Source organism: Prionailurus viverrinus, chromosome B1 (genome assembly GCF_022837055.1).
Source record: "Prionailurus viverrinus isolate Anna chromosome B1, UM_Priviv_1.0, whole genome shotgun sequence".
Taxonomy (NCBI): Eukaryota; Metazoa; Chordata; class Mammalia; order Carnivora; family Felidae; genus Prionailurus; species Prionailurus viverrinus.
In genome coordinates this window covers 81,675,988-81,696,546 of record NC_062564.1, presented here as the reverse complement: position 1 = coordinate 81,696,546, position 20,559 = coordinate 81,675,988, and the positions used below count along the sequence as shown (strand labels likewise).

Sequence of the window (20,559 nt, the reverse complement as noted above, 5' to 3'; positions counted from 1 at the left end):
ACATCACAAGCAGTTCATTTTGCTTCCAGATCCTTGGAGCCCAGTCTTTAGAAAAAAATGAATGCTTGGCACTGTTCTTTTATCTCATTTCCACCTCTTAAACCACCCTCATTAGGATTCACTATTTTATTTAGGAAAGCAGTTTCCCCCTGCTTTCTTGACATAATTTGCGGCAGTATATTGCTCAGAGCAAAGGCCAGAACGTTCTATACCTTATGCATTTGCTAGTTAAAATCTGGGGCTTGGGGGTAGAATTTGTGGAATTTTGCGTTCTGTTGCTTGGCAACTTTAAGAGAGGTAAGCCTATACGTTCTGTGAGCATCAGAGTTACAAAGTTTGGTGAGCCCAGTCAATTATTTCTTGATACTAAAAAGAAATTAGTTCTCCATTATGTAGAGGGCTTGAAAAGTTGTCATTCAGAGCAGGGCATCCGTAGCGATGTCACACTTCTTCTACTTGACTCCACAAATTGTTCTGCCCTTCAGCCCTCTCACCTCTCAAGAGTTCGATCTGATCAGACGCAAGGCTGGCATATCTTGGCAGAATGAAGCAAGGTGGTCACATTCCTCTGTGACGACATACGCAGGCAGTTACCGGAAAAAACAACTGGATGAGTCCACATGCAGCCGATTTTCTCTTAAAGCAGGACAGCATTGGCCTGAGTGTAACCAGTAAGACTTCTTTGTAATTTGCACCTGGATGTGTCACTATAAATAGACAAGAATGCTAGTAGGAGGAAGAAGGTATTGTAGACCCTGAGAGCCTTCATAGACTTTTAACTCTGTGTATTTTCCTGTGTAAATGTCAGCTGGAAGAAGAGCTAAATGTCAGTTACCAGCTGAAATTATGATTATATTCTCTTTTAGTCCCAACATCATGTATAACTATCTACTCTTGAAGAGATAAAAATGTGAGTATTTGATTAAATTGTAGGTATTTTGTATTCTCTGTTCAGCAAAGAGGTGCTCCTGAGAATTTCAGTTTGTTTCTTGTCTAGTTTTTCCACTTTTAGAAGTTGAAAAATTCCCTCAGAGCAGAAGGAAAGTTGACAAAATCCTCCTCTTTTCCCCACCTTGTATCATCTATCCATAAATGCAAGCGTTGAGGTCCTGAACGACATTTTCTGAGTATTTAAGTTCAGTCTTACGAAAGGCCCATAGAAAAAAAGAATTTGTTTCATATGGTGACTGAAACTATAGAAATAAGTAATCACAAAGGAAGGACATTTTATCGGTGTCTGTGGTGGGGGAAGGGGTAGTGTGTTTCTGGAAAGATCTCAGTGAAGCAGGTTTCCTCTGAGCTGGTTTAGGAGATGGGGAAAGGAAAAGCATATTGCATAGAGAAGAGAATATGCACAAAGGCAAAAAAGTGTTTAATCCAAGTACGATCAGACAACCACAAATAGCTCAGTGAGTTTGAGACAGAAAGCAAAAGTGGAAAACTATGAGGACTTGTTATGAAATATGTCCCTCTGTATATTAATTGTCTACTATCTCATCCAAATTCTGGAAATGTATTTGAAAATCAACTGGATTTTTCACTCCAACTTGAGATGTGAGTAATTTCTCAAATAATGCCCTAGTAATTATTAACTGTACTGCCTTCCGGGTCTTTCCAAATCATCAAAACAGTGCTGAAAACTAAAATGTCTCAGAATTCCTCTTCTATTAGATGCCTTGTCTAGTTTATTCCAACACACTCTAATCTCTGTATTTTTATTAAAAAATTTTTTTAATGTTTATTCAGTTTTGAGAGACAGAGAGAAACAGAGTGCAAGTGAGGGAGGGGCAGAGAGAGAGGGAGACACAGAATCCAAAGCAGGCTCCAGGCTCTGAGCTGTCAGCCCAGAGCCCTACGTGGAGCTCAAACCCACCAACCGTGAGATCATGACCTGAGCCAAAGTCAGACACTTAACCGACTGAGGCACTCAGGCGCCCCTCTAGTCTCTGTATTTTTAGTTGCTCTCCAGTATGTTGACACTTGAATTATTTTTGGAAATCCTTTTGCTAATTCTATGAATTCTGAAATACCTTTTGGCCAGATAGAGGAATCTTTATGCATGGCCAGGGTCATCTTCTCTGAAAACAGTGTTTGAAATCTGGTATCCAAACAGATCCAATCATCAGAGCAGGAAAAAATAAATAAATAAATAAATAAATAAATAAATAAATAATTAGTAACTCAAAAAGTACAGAAATACAACATCTGGTGAAAATGTCCAGAACTTCAAATCTGTGTCCTATTCAGAGTGTGATCATCTCATGCATCATTCCAACCAAGGCCCTCTTGTGACATTGCAGACATGAAAGACCCCAACCTTGTGAGGCTTATCTTTTTGGGGGGACCTCAGAAATGTAAATATATCGTTGGCATAACTACAGCTTATTCTGTTACAGGTTAAAAAGCAGTAAGTATTATAAATGAAGATGAAGGGCAGATTCAGCTCATTTTGAAAGCACTGATCAAATTCTAAATTTGCTTTTGTTTTTAATCTTTTTCTTGGTTAATTTTAGCCCCAAGGCAAATGTCTTAAGTTCTGAGCAAAAGCTGTTTGATTAAAATTTTGTAAGGCTCTAAGCAGACATTTTTACACTGCTATACAATGAAAATGGTCCAAGGGGGATTTTTGAATACAATAAAAAATGACTGGTTATTTAAAATGTGTTAAGGCAGGGAAATATTAAGTATACAAAACACAAGACCTTTTTTTCACTTATTTATTCACCACATACATTGACTAGCCATATAAAACAAGATGGAAGAAAATTGGTAGAAGTCTCAATCATTTGGTTCTGAATCAGCTTTAACAGTAAATATATAAAATTCATAAACATGCAAAAAGAAAGGAGGGGGGAAAAGGAGGGGAAAAAAAGAAGAAGGGAGATTAGTGTGGTATAAAACGTAGACTGTGGGTTATCAATTCCACTTGTCTGCCAAAGTTAAAATAGGAGTTGCATTTTGACATCTGAAACTAATGTAACATTGTATGTCAACTGCACTTCAATTGAAAAAAAAAAAGAGTTGCCCTTTGGAATGCCTGGACAGGGATATGGCTCGGTATAAATAATTTTAAGTCTTGATGCTTTTTTTATTAAATTATTTCTTTTATTCATTCATTAATCATATATTTATTAAGCTGCTACTATATGTGAGGTCTTTTAGGATAGATGCTGGGGCCACATCAGTGCTCAAAACATACATATGGCTCTTGTCTTCATGGAGCTTATAGTCTGGTGAGGGAAACAATCACCAGGGAAACAAGCTATTTGTGTTTGAAGGAAACAAATAGGGAACTCGGTTAAAAACAAAGAGGGGTGGCAGTTTCTTACAAAACTAAACATGGTCTTTCTATATAATCTAGCAGTCACGTTCCTAGATATTTACCTAACTGATCTGCAAACTTACATCTACACAAAAACCTGCATGTGAATGTTTATAGCAGTTTTATTCATAATCGCCCCAAAGTGGAAGGAAACAAAATGTCCTTCAATAGGTGAATCAATAAAAAACTGTCACATCCACACAGTGGACTATAATTCAGCAACAAAAAGAAATGAGGTATTAAGCCACAGAAGACATGGATGAATCTTAGCTCCATAGCCCTAACTGTACAAAGCTAGTCTGACAGGCACACATTGCATATTCAACTATATGATATTTTGGAAAAGAAAAACTAAGACAGTAGATAGATCAGTGATTGACAGGGGATAGGAGAGGGCTGAGTAGGTAAAGAACAAGGATTTCTTAGGTCAGTGAACCTATTCTATATGAAACAGTGATGGTGACTATAAGACATTAAGTTTTTATGAAAACCCATAGTACTTTACAGAGCAAAGAGTAACATTTAATATGAACAGATTTAAAGAAATTATTTAGGAAGTAGGAGGGTTCCCAGGATGGCATACAAAATGTGACAAAGCGGTATAAATGTATATTACAAATGTATGAAACAAGCTCACGGAAGGAGGTGTGGGAATAAAGTGTTGATCTAAGTAACTATTTTTTTTAAGTTTATTTATTTATTTGGGAGGGAGGGGCAGAGAAAGAGGGAGAGAGTTCCAAGCAGGCTCTGTGCTGTCAGCAGAGAGCTTGACATGGAGCTCAAGCCCATGACCTAGGATCATGACCTGAACTGAAATCAAGAGTCAGATGCTTAACTGACTGAGCCACCCACGGGCCCCGGATCTAAGTGACTTTAGAAATGAATGGAGATTGTGAGACTAAAAGGCTAAAGGAACAATACATAGCCTCTGTACTCTAGTTGATAAAGTTGTTTCCTCTAGGGGGACAAGCAACAATTCTGAAACCACTATACGTATATTGGAACTGAACAATCAAGTAGATGGACAGTGGATGTTGGAGTGGGAACTTAATGATAAACAAAGGGAAGAGGATAGAATGATCCACGTAGTAATGGATTAGAATTGAGTACATCAGTATGAACACGTGTTTAGCTTAATATAGATATAGATGGTTATGTAAAGAAACATTTATCGCCTTATGTATATACACAGATTAGTATGCACACGTGTGCTTCCTTGGTCCCTGTGTGCAGCCCATATCAGTATGGGACATCGGCTGAGAGGGCCTAGAAATAAGACCTTGGAACAGTGAGCACACCAAATACCCAGATTTTAGTTTTTAATACTATCGTCTAGTAAAGGAACCAGAGTTTCTTGGACAAATGGTGATTCTCAGACTGGAGCAGAAGATATACAAGATGAGTTTGGAATATCTGGTAGTGCCAGATAGTAAGAAAGTGTCAAACAAAACAAAACAAAAATGATGGAGCCAACTGAAAGAGCTCCCAATGACCAAAGCTGGAAAAATTTAAGCAACAAAATAAAGCAGCGTTGGATCATAGTCCAAAGTATAAAATAGGCACCAGTCCATACTCTGATAAATGAATGACTAAATTAATTCATTAGTGAGGGGGGAAAGGACACATCCCTCATGCAGAACATTTTCATAATTTATGCAGTTATCTTGTACTCAAGGAGGTGGAGCATAACTCAGAGTAGTTAAGTGTGAGCTGTGCACAGCGACTTTCTTCCATTGACCATAGAAAGAGAAAAGACAGTAACTTTATAGTGGGGAAACCTGACAAATACTACTTCAAGCTAGCTGAGAGAGGTAAATGTCAATAATGATAAGCCATACTGATAGTCTTTAGCCTTGGTATGAGAATGGTACTTTAACGCTGTGGTTTTCTCCCTCAAAATATATTACCCTCATCTAATCGGGAGAAAAACATCAGGTAACTCCCAATGAGGGACATTCTACAAAATACCTGACGACTAATCCTCAACGTTGTCAAGGTCATCAAAACAGGAAAGTCTGAGAAACTGTCACTACTAGGAGGAACCTAAGAAGACACGATGACTAATAATAGATGTAACTGGGTGTGGAGTACATGAGAACTCTCTGTACTGTCTTCACAATAATTCTGTTGATCTAAAATTGTTTAAAAGTTAAATTTTAAAAAAGGTAACACCAGAGATGCTAAAAGAGAAATGAGCAAATCCACAATCATAATTGAACATTTTAACACTCTTCTCTCAGTAATTGGTAGAACAAACAAATATCAGCAAGAACACACCAAATTTGAACAACATGATTAAGACACTTGTCCTGAGTGACATATCTAGAGAAGTGAACCCACCACCTGAAGAATACACATTATTTTTAAGAGTATGTGGGCTACTTTCAAAAACTGACCATATGTTGGACCGTTAAAAAGTACCAAATTTCAAGGGCACCTGCAGGGCTCAGTCAGTTAGGCGTCCGACTTCAGCTCAGGTCATGATCTCACTGCTCGTGGGTTCGAGCTCCACATCGGGCTCTGTGCTGACAGCTCAGAGCCTGGAGCCTGCTTCGGATTCTGTGTCTCTCTCTCTCTCTGCTCCTCCCTGATTCATGCTCTATCTCTCTCTGTCTCTCAATAATGAATAAATGTTAAAAAAATTTTTTAAAAGGTGCCAAATTTCAAAGGATTCTAATCATATAGAGTATGTTCTCTCACAAATGTTATCAAACTAGAAATTGATGACAAAGAGAAGACTAGAAAATGTCTAAATATTTAGAAATTAAACAATACATTTCTTTTTTATTTTTATTTTTATTGTTTATTTATTGTTGAGACAGAGAGACAGAGTGTGATGAGCAGGGGAGGGGCATAGAGAGAGGAAGACATAGAATCCGAAGCAGGCTCCAGGCTCTGAGATGTAAGCACAGAGCCTGATGCGGGGCTTGAACTCACATGCTGCGAGATCATGACCTGAGCCAAAGTTGGACTCCCAACTGACTGAGCCACCCAAGGGCCCCAACAACACATTTCTTATAACCCAGGGGTTAAAATAAAATCACAATGAAAATTAGAATATATTTTGAATTGAGTGATAAATAAAATATAATATACAAAAAACATGAAGGCAATACTCAAAAGGTGAAAACAACCCAAACATCCATCAACAAACAATGGATGGACAAAAGGTGGTATATACATACAATGGAATATTATTCAGCCTTAAAAAGGGAATGAAATTCTGATACATGCTATAACTTGGATGAACCTTGAAAACATTATGCTAAGTGAAAGAAGCCAGACACAAAGGGGAAAATATTGTAGGATTCTACTTATTCGAGGAACTTAGAATAGGAAAATTCATAGCAACAGAGAGTAGAATAGAGGTTACTAAAGAATAGGGGGAGGGGGAAATGAGGAATTATTGTTTAATGGACATAGAGTTTCTAAGATGACAACAAAGTTCTGGAAATGGATAGATGCACAACGGTTGTACACCATTGTGAATGTACTTAATGCCACTGATCTGTGCACTTAAAAAATGGCTACAATGGTGAATTTTAGGTAACGTACATTTTATAATAATAGCAATTGCAACAGCAGCAGTAATAATAACTGATGAAGGTCAGGATTTCCAGAATGCAGAGGGAGGATATATGTATATCCACTCCTCTATAAAAACAGAAAAATCCTGGAAGAACTGTCAAAATCAACTTTTCAAAAACTCTCAAAGTTAACCATAGGTGTGCAACAATCTGACGAGTGTGTTTTCAAGAAAAACTGCAGAACTTTGGCAAGAATATCAGGGTTTGTGGCACTGAAACTGTCCTGTTGATAGTTCTTGAAAGCAATGGTTCCTACACTTGCTTGATCATGAGAATGATCCGTTTTGTTAAAAAGAATGATTCTCAAGCCACTCACCTTAGAAATTCTGATTGGAACACCAGTGAATCTGAATGTTTACCATATGTTCCACATGATTCTTATGATTAGAAAACAATGGGAAATGCCACTTTGTAAGAGGGTGAAAGACCCATTCTAGCAACATGGCCACCTGATGCCAAACTCAGTGTCACTCCAGGGGCTTTTGAGTAGTCACTCTTTCAGTTGCTCTTTTCAGTTGAGTAATCTACAAAACCGGATGTTGTAGGGGTTTAAGTACTCTCCTTTACGTTCTAGGGCAATGCTTGCTTGCCTATCTCAACCTCGGACTCCCGGGTGGCCTCACTGTTGCTCAGGAGGAGTACAAACCCAGAAAAGATGAAAGCTATGATAACTCTGACCGGGCCTTGCAGAACAGTCCCGAAGTATTTGAAATGATTTTCCTTTCTGACTTGGTACTTATACAGACAAATCCCTTCATGAAAAAGCAGCAGTACATTGGACCATGCTTCTGAAGTGAAGAGGAACTGGGCCAGGCCTTATCGAAAGCCACTGGACGAATATGGAGCATTAGTTTGTTATAAAAATAATACAAGGGGAACAGAGAGCAGAAACGTTTTTATAATGAAGGAATGTATAAATGAATTTTTATAAGAAAGGAAAGGATAACATGATACAAAATTTTCATGAATGTATAAATTAAAAAAAGGAAATATGAAAGAAATTTAGTGCTTACCAGTAGGCCAAAATATGTCAAATTTCTAGGAATAAATGTAATCAAAGATGGGCAAGATCTCCACACAGAAAACTGTAAAACATTAGTGAGAGAAAACAAAGATGACCTAAGCAAATGGAGAGATAAACCATGTTCTTAGATTGGAAGATTAAAATTTGTAAAAATATCGGGGCGCCTGGGTGGCGCAGTCGGTTAAGCGTCCGACTTCAGCCAGGTCACAATCTCGCGGTCCGTGAGTTCGAGCCGCGCGTCAGGCTCAGGGCTGATGGCTCAGAGCCTGGAGCCTGCTTCCGATTCTGTGTCTCCCTCTCTCTCTGCCCCTCCCCCGTTCATGCTCTGTCTCTCTCTGTCCCAAAAATAAATAAACGTTGAAAAAAAAATTTAAAAAAAAATTTGTAAAAATATCAACCTCCACAAATTGATTTATAGATTCTATGCAATTCCAGTAGGTGTTTTTATGGAATTTGACAAGATGATTCAAGACAAGAAAATAGCCAGGACACCCTCAAAAGAGAACAAGGTTAGAGGGATTGCTCTACAGATAACAAAATGTACTATAAAGCCTCAATAATTAAGACGGTATTATGGCATAAGGGTAGACAAATAGACCGATGGAACAGAATAAAGAGCCTACAAACAGACCTCTGTATATATGGACAATTATTTATGAAAAAGGTGGCAGAGCAGTGGAGAAAGGCCATTCTAGGTAGATGAATTCCAGATGAATCAAAGAGCTAAGTTTGAAAGGCAAAACAATAAAGCCATTAGATGACAGAGAATACCTTGATCTTGCAGTTGGCAAAGACTTCTTAAACAGAACACAAAGAGCCCTAAACACAAAGAAGAAGTTGTATAAGTTGAACCACTTTAAAATTAAGAAGTTCTGGTAACAAAATACACCACTAAAGGCAGGAAAATGTGAGCCACAGAGAGGATGAAGATATTTTCAACTCAGTGACCGACAGAGGGCTCGTAACTATAATATAGTATAAACATACTATAATCCAGGAGGAAAAAGACAATCCACTAGCAAAATGGGAAAGAGACTTTTAAAAATGAAATTCACAAACCATATAACATACCATATTGAGTATAACCATAATGTTACAATGTAATGTTGAGCACTATAAGCCAGATGCAGCATGTATTGTATAATTTCATTTATATGTATTTCTATATATCATTTAAAAAAACAGCCCAAACCATAGTGTTTGGGTATGTCTGCTTAGGCGATAAAAAATATAAAGAGAAGCAAAGAAGATTCCCATAGACATTAGTAAACTGGTCCACTGACTACCTGTATTGGACCTACCCCAAACCTACTGAAAATTAATTAGTTGGATTGGGCTCAGAAATCTGCATTTTATTTTTATTTTTTAAAATATTTATTTATTTATTTTGAGGGGAAAGCAGAGAGAGAGAGAGAGAGAGAGAGAGAGAGAGAGAGAGAGAATCCCAAGCAGACTCCACGCTGACAGCACATAGCCCAACACAGGGCTCAAACCCATGAACCGTGAGATCATGATGTAAGCCAAAACCAAAGTCCAACGTTTAACCAAATGAGCCACCCACGTGCCCCAGAAATCTGCATTTTAAAATTAACACCCTCAGGCGACTCATCTGCTGCTTTAGGTTAGGAGAAGATGTAGGGTGGGATACCAGGCCCTGTCTCAGGGATGATTAGGGCTAGTTTGTTGGCTGAATGAATGTCCAGGAGCATTTTACGACTCTCTAGGCTAACATCAATTCCACTCTACACCTACCTTACACACATAGTTCCAGGTCCCTGGAGCTTGGAGACTCTCTTCTCCCTCTAATTAGATGCCATAAACAATGTGCTGCACTCTAGACATTGATGACTGCCCATTCTATACAAAATAACTGCTTCCCACCAAAACCCTGCTTGCCTAAAGTATCATACGTGTTTTGAATGATAGACACAGTATCTGAAAGTTCCTGAATTACTCCTCTGCTATTAAATTCTACACTTTCCTGGGAAATCAAACAATTACTGTAATATTTCCTGTTCCACTCATAGCACTTATCTTATTTTGAAAACAACTCCCCTGGGGCACCTGGGTGGCTCAGTCAGTTAAGCATCTGACTTCGGCTCAGGTCATGATCTCACAGTTTGTGAGTTTGAGCCCTGCATCGGGCTCTGTACTGACAGCTCAGAGCCTGGAGCCTGGAGCCTGCTACGGATTCTGTGCCTCCCTCTCCCTCTCTCTCTCTGCTCCTCCACCGCTCATGCTCTCTCTTTTTCTGTCTCTCAAAACCAAATAAACATTAAAAACAAAAAAAAAAACACTCCTGAGAGAAAGACTCACAAATCCTGTTAAAACAATTATGAACTTAATGTTTGAGCTTTTCATGTAGAAAAATTGGATGTTTTACCCTTTTATGATGAAACAGAACAAACAAATCACTAAAGATAATAAGAAAGTCCAACTTGGGTTGATTTTAATGGGAGTGCAGGGTTATGGCTGGGAGTGTGGAAGGAGGAGCAGAAGCAAAAGTTTATGGAGTCAAATGAAAAGATGAGTGAAAATCCCTCTAAAACCATAGGCTGTGGCTCATCACCCACAGACTCATAACTTGTTTCTTCTACTTGCTTCAGGGTGTCATCACCTAATGGCTCTGCCTTCAGTCCCACACTCTGCACGGCTGGTTCCCCAGAGTCTACAGATGCTAAGGGTAAGTGCAGCAGTCAGCTGCGAGCCCCTTTGCCAGGGCTGCTGTCTTTGTAACTTTTAGGCTCTTGACTATGGTCCACATGGTTTCCATTTGCCTCTGAAAGACAAGGTGTCTTCAGGGAGAAAACGAATATGTTGCACCCTGGATCTGTGATTCTTAAAAATGAGCTATTCTGGGGCCAAAATGTCCTCATCCATATTAGTCCCAGAATGTCACTTCTACCAGAGTTTGGAGATCCAGGTAAGGTATTCTGAACTTGACTGGGTACATCAAAAAACTTAGAAGAGAAACCAAAGCTATAAACCACCAACGAGTAAGCTATATTTACTCATCTATAACCACCACCACCCTGTTTTAGTTATATTAGAATAACACTAGCCGCTAAAACATGGAAACCTCAAATTCCAGTTGCTTAGCATAATAAAACATTTTTTTCTTTATATATAGCCCAAGGTGGGTGTTTTGCAGGCACAGACGTTCCACATGCTCCAGGGACACAGATTCCCTTTATTTGGGGGTTCCACCATCCCCTGGGGTGCCAGAGTTCTTTGTTTCCATTTAAAGGGTAGGGAAGGCACACCTGCTTTTTTCTCACTTCAGCCTGGAAATGACGTACGTGCCTCTCTCAGGGTCACATTGCAATGGGAGTAGCCACAAGGCTCCACCTAGATTCCAGACTGTTTACAAATGGGTTCCTCGGCTGGGTGGCCACTTCCTGGTAACAACTTCACAGTATAGAGGGGAACAACTAGCCTTCCTGCCACACACACGCTGATTTTGAGGAAAAAACACAATAGGTTTTCCCATATAATTTCCATCTCTCAGGGTGCCATCTTCAAAGGTTTAATACGACTTGAAATCTCAAATTAGGACTTTTTAGCACTTTATAAAATCTTCTGGTCATTTTTCTCACTTAGTATTTAAAGGTTTAATATGCGTGCATGTGTGGTGGGTGCAGAGTGGACATTATTTCCCAAATAATGGAGATAAACGTCTTTAATGGCTGCCTCGGACAATCACTATCCTGCGGGCTTTCCTATTAAAATGTGGCTTTATTGGAATAGTACATTTGAAGTGGATTTTCTGTGTTCTTCTATGGTTTGTTGAGGCAAGAGGACAGGACAGCTAACCATTTGTGCTATGGTTAAAATCGGGACAGACTTTCTTTCTCCCCTTTGCAGTAATGAACACAAAATGAAAACACACTGTGTAGCTCCAAGACAAGTCTGAGCTAGGGTACGGGGAATTAAACAGCCTGATCACGTCATTCGCAGTAAGTTAAGGTGACAGTGCATCTGATCTGAGTAGTGCAGAGTCCAGTCCTATTGCATTTACACTGCTATCTCTGCCCTTCAGAATTCTGATTAACCATGCTAATTACCCATGGCCTGTGAGCGCCGGTAGCTGAGTGGTCCTGGAGCTGGATGGGTGGAAGTTCTTTTTTTTTTTTTTTTTAATGTTTATTTTATTTTATTTTTTTTATTTTTGAGAGAGAGAGAGAGAGAGGCAGAATGTGAACAGGGGAGAGGCAGCGAGAGAGGGAGACAGAATTCGAAGCAGACTCCAGGCGCTGAGCTGTCAGCACAGAGCTCGATGTGGGCGCCGAACCCCTGAACCATAAGATCATGACCTCAGCCAAAGGTGGGTGCTCAACTGACTGAGCCACCCAGGCACCCCTCTTTTTTTTTTAAATGTTTATTGATTTATTTATTTTGGAGAGAGAGAGAGAGAGAAAGCAGGGGAAGGGCAGAGAGAGAGAGAGGGAGACACAGAATCTAAAGCAGGCTCCAGGTCTCGAGCTGTTAGCACAGAGCCTGACTCAGGGCTTGAACCTACGAACCGTGAGATCATGACCTGAGCTGAAGTTGGATGTTTAACTGACTGAGCCACCCAGGTGCCCCTTGAAAGCAAAAGCAACAACTTCCCACTACATGATGTTTTCCTACCTCCTCTTCTGCTGTCATAGCACAGTACTGGTAGGAAGAAAGGAAGAAACAACAGAAGTGTATACATTCATGACGATGACTTATTAAGTGATTTGGCCCATGTTGCCTTCTTCACTCTCTTCCAACGGTCATTTTAACTTAACTTGATGACTACTCTCTTCCTTGAGAGGCGACAGTACACCTAGGTAGAATTATTTAACTTACTCAAATAATAACTTCTTGTGTTTCTTTTCAATTTCTATGCCCAGTTTTTGGATTATCAACCGTAATTTTGCTAGAAGCCCCTAATGATGGGAGGTAAAGCATGGAATCAAGTGACCATTGATCTATTATTGATTGTCTCTTTGTAGACACATATACATTCATCAATATGCAAATAAGATGGGCTGTTCTTTTTTTTAATTTTTATTTATTTTTGACAGAGAGAGAGAGACAGAGCATGAGCAGGGGAGGGGCAGAGAGAGAGGGAGACACAGAATCCTCCGAGCTGTCAGCACAGAGCCTAACGCGGGGCTCGAACTCACAGATCGCGAGATCATGACCTGAGCCGAAGTTGGACACTCTACCGACTGAGCCACGCAGGCGCCCTCATCAGATGGGCTGTTCTTAAGTGCAATTTATGATCATCATAGGAAAAATACTCTCAAATTCTTTTTTACAATTGCTTTTCAAAGATTCATTCAGTCTTTTGTTCTACCTACACTAAGGTGGTTTTTCCTTTTGCATTATTATCCATTTTTTTCCCAAGTGTTTGATTTGGTTGTGGCTTTCCCTCCTATGGTCCATCACATGCTCATCTCTCACATTCAAAGAACAAAAAAATAGCTAATAAAAATTAGAGTCTCTTTTTTTCTTACTGAAGTAAAAAAAAATGGTATATAATTGGTATAGAAGTTTCAGGTGCACAAGATTATAATTCGATATTTGTATACACTACAAAGTGATCAATGCTATATGTCTAGTTATCACACATCACCATACAATTGAGCCCCTTCACTCATTTTGCCCACCCCAATACCCCTTCCCCTCTAGTAACCCCCAAGTATCTAAGAGTTTGTTTTTGTTTTGCTTTGTCTGTTTTGTTTTTTGGATTCCACACAGAAGTGAAATTATATGGTATTTGTCTTTCTCCATCTGACTTATTTCACTTACCATCCATGTTGTCATCAATGGCAAGATATCATTCTCTTTTACGGCTGGGTATTATTCCATTATATGAATACCACATCTTCTTTATCCTTCAATGGATAATCAATCCATGGATACTTAGCTTGTTTCCATATCTTGGCTATTATAAATAATGCTGCAGTGGACATAGGTGTGCATATATCTTTTCAAATTCATGTTCTTCACATAAATACCTAAAAGTGGAATAGCTAGGATCGTTTGGTAGTTCTATTTTTAATTTTTTGAAGAATATCCATACTGGTTTCCATAGTGGCTGCACCAGTTCACATTTCTACTAACAGTGCGCAAATGTTCCCTTTTCTCAACATCCTTGTCAACACTTAATATTTCTTGTCTTTTTGATGACAGCCATTCTAACAGGGTGAGGTGATGTCTCATTGCGGTTTTGATCTGCATTTCCCCGATGATTAGTGATGTTGAGCATCTTTTCATGTACATGTTCGCCATCTGTATGTTTTCTTTTAAAAATGTCTACTCAGGTCCTCCCCATTTTTTAATTGGTTTGTTTGGGACATTTGTTGTTATTGTTGAGTTGTGTGACTCCTTTATATATTTTGGATATTAACCTCTTATCAGATATATCATTTGCAAATATCTTCTCCCATTCAGTAGGCCGCCTTTTTGTTTTGTTGATGGTTTTCTTCACTGTGCGGAAGCTTTTAAGTTTGATATAGTCCCATTGGTTTATTTTTGCTTTTGTTTCTCTTGCCTTTGGAATCAGATCCAGAAAACATCACTAGGACCAGTGTCAAGGAGCTTACCATCCATGTTTTCACCTAGGAGTTTTATGGCCTTAGGTTTTGCATTCAAGTCTCTAATCCATTTTGAGTTAACTTTTGTGTCTGGCATAAGAAAGTAGTCTAGTTTTGTTTTGTTCTGTAAGGCTGGCCAGTTTTCCCAACACCATTTAGTGAAGAGTCTGTCCTTACCCCACTGTGTCTTCTTGGCTCCTTTGTTGTAAACTAATTGATTATATATGTGCAAGTTTATTTCTGGGCTCAACAAATAAAAATCGAGCATTATAAAACTGCATTACAACAAATGGAAATTGTTAAACAATTTAACTGTCTCTCCATTTATACTCTGCTAAGACAGACACTAGCAAAACATTTTTTTTAATTAAAAACCTTCTCTCCAGCAGAAACAATTTCTGAAGAATGTGGTGGAATGCAGCACACTAGAAGGCAGCACTCCCCAGCAAGCCCTCTCCCTTCTTTTCTTCTTTGCACCATGCCTGTGTCCCCTCTAAGATGTGCCCAAGTTACCCTTGCAAAACAGTACACTGGCCTCTTTGATTCCTGCTGTTTCAGGAGATGTAATATGGACTAGGGAGGAAGTTTTATATACTATGACCACATCAGAGCCCAGATGTGCCAACATGTGTGAGATCTCCCTGGGATATTCCCTAACCGCAGATAACAAATTCCAAGTCCCAGAAGGAGCTCCCTGGAACTGTTTGTATGGTATATAGCTTCTTATAAGGATGACGATGTTTAGGAGAATATTTACAAGAATCAAATAATATTTGAAGAGGACAACATGGAGATAGTTTGTCACGTTAGTTCAAGTACTTGTGTCCATTTTTAACATCCTTCTTTTTCACTTATTCTTTTACTCCCACTTTTATTCTTCTGTGAAGACTTCTCCAAACCTCAAAAGACTTCTAAAAGCAGTAAGAATTCACCAGACTATTTCACAAGTCATGTTTTCACACGGGGAGATCTTAAAACATAAACAAGATGTTTTCACTTCTTTTTCCTGTCTCACTTGCAATAAAATCCCAATTCCTTACCAAAACCTACAAGGTCTTGCACAAACATGACCCTATCTTTCCAGTCTCATTGCATGCCTCTGCCCTTTTGTTCTTTTAGTAACTTGAAAATGCTAAGCCATTTCCTACCTCAGGACCTTTGCATATACAGTCTCTTTGTTGGAATGTGATTATCCCAGCTCTGCCGAGCTGCATCCTTCAGGTATGAATTTAAATGTTACCTCTTCAGAGAGGTCTTCCCAGGCCACCATATTTAAAATAAGTTCTTCACAATCTTTCCCTCTTAAATTCTGTCTTGGTGCCTAGTTTGCTTTCTATCTATTATTGTATTTGTTTACTTGTTATCTCTTTCCATTTCTGGAACATAAGTTCCATGAGAGCAGGGACTTGTCCATCTTGTTTGTCTCTGTATCCCTAGCACCTGAGACAGGGCTCAGCATAAACCAGATGCCCTATAATTGTGTGTTGAACAATGGTTTTTATGGACCTTCCATTGTGGACTTTCCCCCGCAACGATAGTTTCTTATTTGTAATTTGTCTTCCAAAAGGGAATTTATGAAGTACTTTTAAATATTAGAATGTAGTCTTCACGGAAGCAACCTTTCAAAGACTTGTGTTCCCAGTGGCCAGTCTGTAGAATTCTGTGTTGTAGCACATAAAATTGTAAGACTCTAAAAATTGCATAAATAAGTAGTGTGTGGCCCTATTGCATGTGTACATGATTTTAGTTACATATACTCCTCCATCCCGGCCCCAGGTCCGCAATGGGCTGAAGGAGATACAGCTAAGCAAACCCCAAATCTGAAACATAGACATACAGTAGTATAAACGAGAAATGGCAAACATGATTTGGGATGAGAGGGAGAGAGGAAAGAGAGCAGAATAGCTGGTACCTGTAGGGCCTAAGGCAGGGGAACTGCCTTCCACTTCTTAGGAATGTTGATGTCTTGTGGCTTTCGAGTTTTGTCAATCTTGTTTCCATAATGTCTCAGGGATACATGCCTCTGGTACTGTTTCTGGGCCATTTCCAAAGCTTATTGGTCCTAGAGGCTGGGGGCCCAGAATGAAGGTGGAGGCAGATGGGTTAGGGCATGCCTGAACAGAGGAGGCTTTGCCCACAGGTTTTCTAGTCTATCTGAGAAAGGGGCAATAGGTTGGCCCTGGGATGGAATAAGAAAGGAGTAAATGGCAGCCAACCCAGACAACCTGCTCCCTGCCTTTCAGGAAGAGACTCACAGCTCCCCAGTCAAGGCTCCTTCACACCCAGGCCAGCTTTTCCCGGATAGGGGTGATGAAAATATGAAATGGGGCTTAGCTAAGGCTAAGAATGAACTCTTGAGATGTTTTGGTGCAAAAAGATGATGTTTGTTAAAGTTTATTCATTTAATTTAAGAGAGAGAGAGAGAGAGTATGTGAGCAGGAGAGGGGCAGAGGAAGAGAGAGAGAGAGAATCCCAAGCAGGCTCCATGCTGTCAGTGCAGAGCCCAATGTGGGGCTTTATCTCACAAACCATGAGATCATGCCCTGAGCCGAAATCAAGAGTCAGATGCCTAACCGACTGAGCCACCCAGGCACCCCCAAATAGGTGGTTTTATTAAAACACAGGGACAGGACCTGTGGGCAGCAAGAGCTGCACTGCGGTTGTGAGGAGTGACTGATTATATACTTTTAAGTTTGTGGAAGGAGTGGGGATAAAGATTAAGTAAGTTTCTAAGGAATTTTGAAGCAAGGCTTTCAGGACCTTGGGGGGGGGGGCTAGCTGCTGTTAAGATAAGGTCACTTTTATTCTTTAATAAAATATGAACATTAAGACATGGAGGCAGCCATGGGTTCCTGGAGGAAGGTCACGCTCTGCATGTTTCAGGTGTCAGTGAGCTGCAAGCCGAAAGCAGATTTAATTTAAGCTACATTTCTCTTGCCTTTGTTTCCCTCATCAGAGGCATCAGGGGGACCTTCCCTCTCCGAGGCATTGTCATTAGTGCAGAAATGGGGCCAACAGAAAAGAGTGTCACCTCCCCCTCAGCTACCAGGAGAAACCCTGGAATGACACCTCCCTGCACAAACAGAAACCTGGTTTTTGTCTTTCTCTTCCACACAGTCCTATGCCTGTCAGCTGAGTTGTTTCTACCCTAAGACCCCAAGCTTTTCACTCCTACCATAAGCACCCACCCATCCCCCACCCCAGTTGCCTGACAGGGACTGATGTTACCATTTTTCTCCTGGTACAGCCCTTCCAGGTTCATCCTGTCGGGAGGAGGAGACTCCTCAGGCTTTGGTGAGGCTGTCTTCATTGTCTTTTCTTAGGGCACCCTTGTTTGCCTTCCACTGTTGCCAGACGAAAGCTGGCCCTGTGGGAGAGCTGAGGACTTGGCAGGCTGCTCCCTCACCTCACCACCTAGTGCCCTCATTCCCGCCCCCTCCTCCTCTCAGTGTGCAGCCTGCCAGGCCACTGGCTGCCCAGGCACGCAACGGAGGGAACAGGGTGACTTAGAACAAGCCTCACTCGCTGCAGGCTCCCCACATTCGCTCCAAGTGTGGGCGGTCAGAGCAGAGGGACCTTGTAACGATGGGATTTAGTTTGCTTTCTGGCTCATTTGTATGCTTTGCTGTGGGAAGTGCATTTCTTTTAAACTATAGAAAGACAACAATCTTACATCAATGACAGATAAATCTAGATAGCCTGATGAGCAGTTTGCCTGGGATTGATGTCCTCACCACACAACAAGTGACAGATATGCTGAGTGACTGCCAGCACACCCCAAAGAATCCCAGGATAGAACCCCCAGACTCAGGAATTACCAATGTCCCTTTCAGAAGTTGGGGATTTTATTTTGCTCTCTCTGACTATTTTGAATTAGGAACCAGTGTCATAAATGGTTAAATGAGTTTGCCAGAAAATATTCAAGTGTAAGGCAACCGTATCCAAGTTCCCTGCAGAGAGTGGACACAAAGGAACACTGGCAGCCAAGCCTGTTATTAGGAAGGTCACAAGATGCCATCTGTTACCGTGTGCACTTTACTGTTCAAGCATAACATCAACTAGGAGGTAGCTGCAATAGATTGCGCCTGTGAACTTAAAAGACAGCACTCTGTTGGGCGATTCTAGTGGGCTTGCGTGAACAAACCGTGCTGTCTGCCTATGGGGATGCACAGGGTTGTATGGGGAGGAGATTAGAAGAAAACAAAGTACTGTTTTTAGGTCTGTTCTTGGTTATGGCTCCAGTGGAATTTGGGATGATACTGGCTGGTTTTCCTAATCTTTTTCTTGCCTCGTTTTAGCCATTATAAAATATGATAGTGCCACTCTTTCTTTATCTGTAACTATGAAAGTGTCTTATTCTTTAGTCACAACTTAAAAAAAAATTTTTTTAATCCCTAGAGAAATTTAACGAATTGCACAATCAGTGTTTACTTACTCTTGCCTACATTCGTCAATTGTTAACATTTTGCCACGTTTGTTAACTGGAACCTTTTCTCTTGTTTTAAATTTTTACTTATTTATTTTGAGGGAGAGAGCACGAGTCGGGAGGGGGGGCAGGGCAGAGAGAGAGGGAGAGAGAGAGAATCCCAAGCAGGCTCGGTGCTAACAGCAGAGCTCAAGTTGGAGCTTGATCTCAGGACCGCGAGATCGTGACCAGAACCAATATCAAGAGCCGAATGCTTAACCAACTGAGCCATCCAGTGCACCCTCTGTCTCTTTATACTGATACTTGGTATACACTTCTTTGCTAAACTTTTGAGAATAAATTACAGATATCATAACAGTATATCCTTAAATACCGCAGCACTTACCTGAGTAAGAATGTTCTCTTACATAACCATAATACTATTATCATATTCAAGAAACTTAATACTGATAGAATATTTTTCACCAAATATACAGACCATTACATGCCTTATTTTTTTTTTAATTTTTTAAAATGTTTGTTTACTTTTAAGAGAGAGAGACAGGGGAGCAAGCAGGGGAGGGCCAGAGAAAGAGGGAGACACAGAATCTGAAGCAGGCTTCAGGCTCTGAGCTATCAGCACAGAGCCCAATGGGAGGCTTAAACCCACAAACCATGAGATCATGACCTGAGCCAAAGTCGGACGCTTAACGAGCTGAGCCACCCAGGTGCCCTCTTACACTTGCTTTCTTGATAACATGCTTTAAAAAACCAAATACCTGTAGTATCACATCAGTATTGGCACAACATTTAAGGACCTAAATGTAAAGGTAGAATTTGTTGGCTGTTACTAATATTGTTAGTTTCATCAACAAAATTGCTCAGTTTGGTACATTTCTAACATTAGGAAGGGAAACAGGGAGGTGGATACACACTAGCAGATTAGGGTAACATTAAATGTCCTTAATTAAAAGGCCAGCTGAAACTACCAATGTCAAGTTGCACTGTGGCCTCACTTTGTCAACTTTGAACTCACAAAGAAAAAAATTACTAGCTAACCATGCTCCAACATATGTGGGTTTGCTGATGTTCCTCTCCACAAACAGACTAAAGAAAATGAGAGAGATTTCTGAAAATGTCAGAAAAATGCTCAGAAAGATGACCACGTTTGGGTAAAAGATGGACAGATAAGTAGAAATCCCTCATAGAATGTCTAGCACAAATTCTAGTGCCTGTTTTTTCCCATAATCCATCAAATACCTCAAAAATACTTTCTATAAAACTTTAATATTATAGAAGCATATCATTTACTAATTACTGATTATCATATAATTCTTGAAAGAAAAGGTGACATAAAACCATTCAAGGCCTCTGGCAGCCCAGTGGGATTTATAAAAGTCTCACAGAGCTTTGAAAGGCTAAGGATTCATAGCTAATGGAATAATCAGAACTAACTGTGCAGCATAAACTTTTTATCCACCTGCTTTTACTGTAGCTGTGAAAAAGCAGGTTTTTCTTGAATTCACCTGAATAAATTGTTGGACTCCATATTGGACTTTAGCTTAAGATATCTTGTTTTAGAAGTTTATCAGCATAAAATTGCACAAATAGCAATGAGCATTTGACAAAAACTATTCCTCTCCCTTGACTCA

The 20,559-nt window shown here is 40.0% G+C and overlaps 1 protein-coding gene across 2 annotated transcripts in view; it reads left to right on the top strand.

Moving 5' to 3' along the window:
• The first annotated feature begins 333 nt into the window (after positions 1-333).
• Positions 334-20,559, top strand: part of CB1H4orf51 (chromosome B1 C4orf51 homolog) — a 46,198-nt gene continuing 25,972 nt past the window's right edge. For both annotated transcript variants that reach the window (XR_007151671.1, XM_047856741.1), the window contains exons 1-2: positions 334-671; positions 10,540-10,616. Coding sequence is in view for 1 of the 2 variants with exons in the window: in XM_047856741.1 (XP_047712697.1) it covers positions 439-671; positions 10,540-10,616 (310 nt within the window). In the remaining variant the exon portion in view is untranslated. The remainder of the gene's footprint in view (positions 672-10,539; positions 10,617-20,559) is intronic.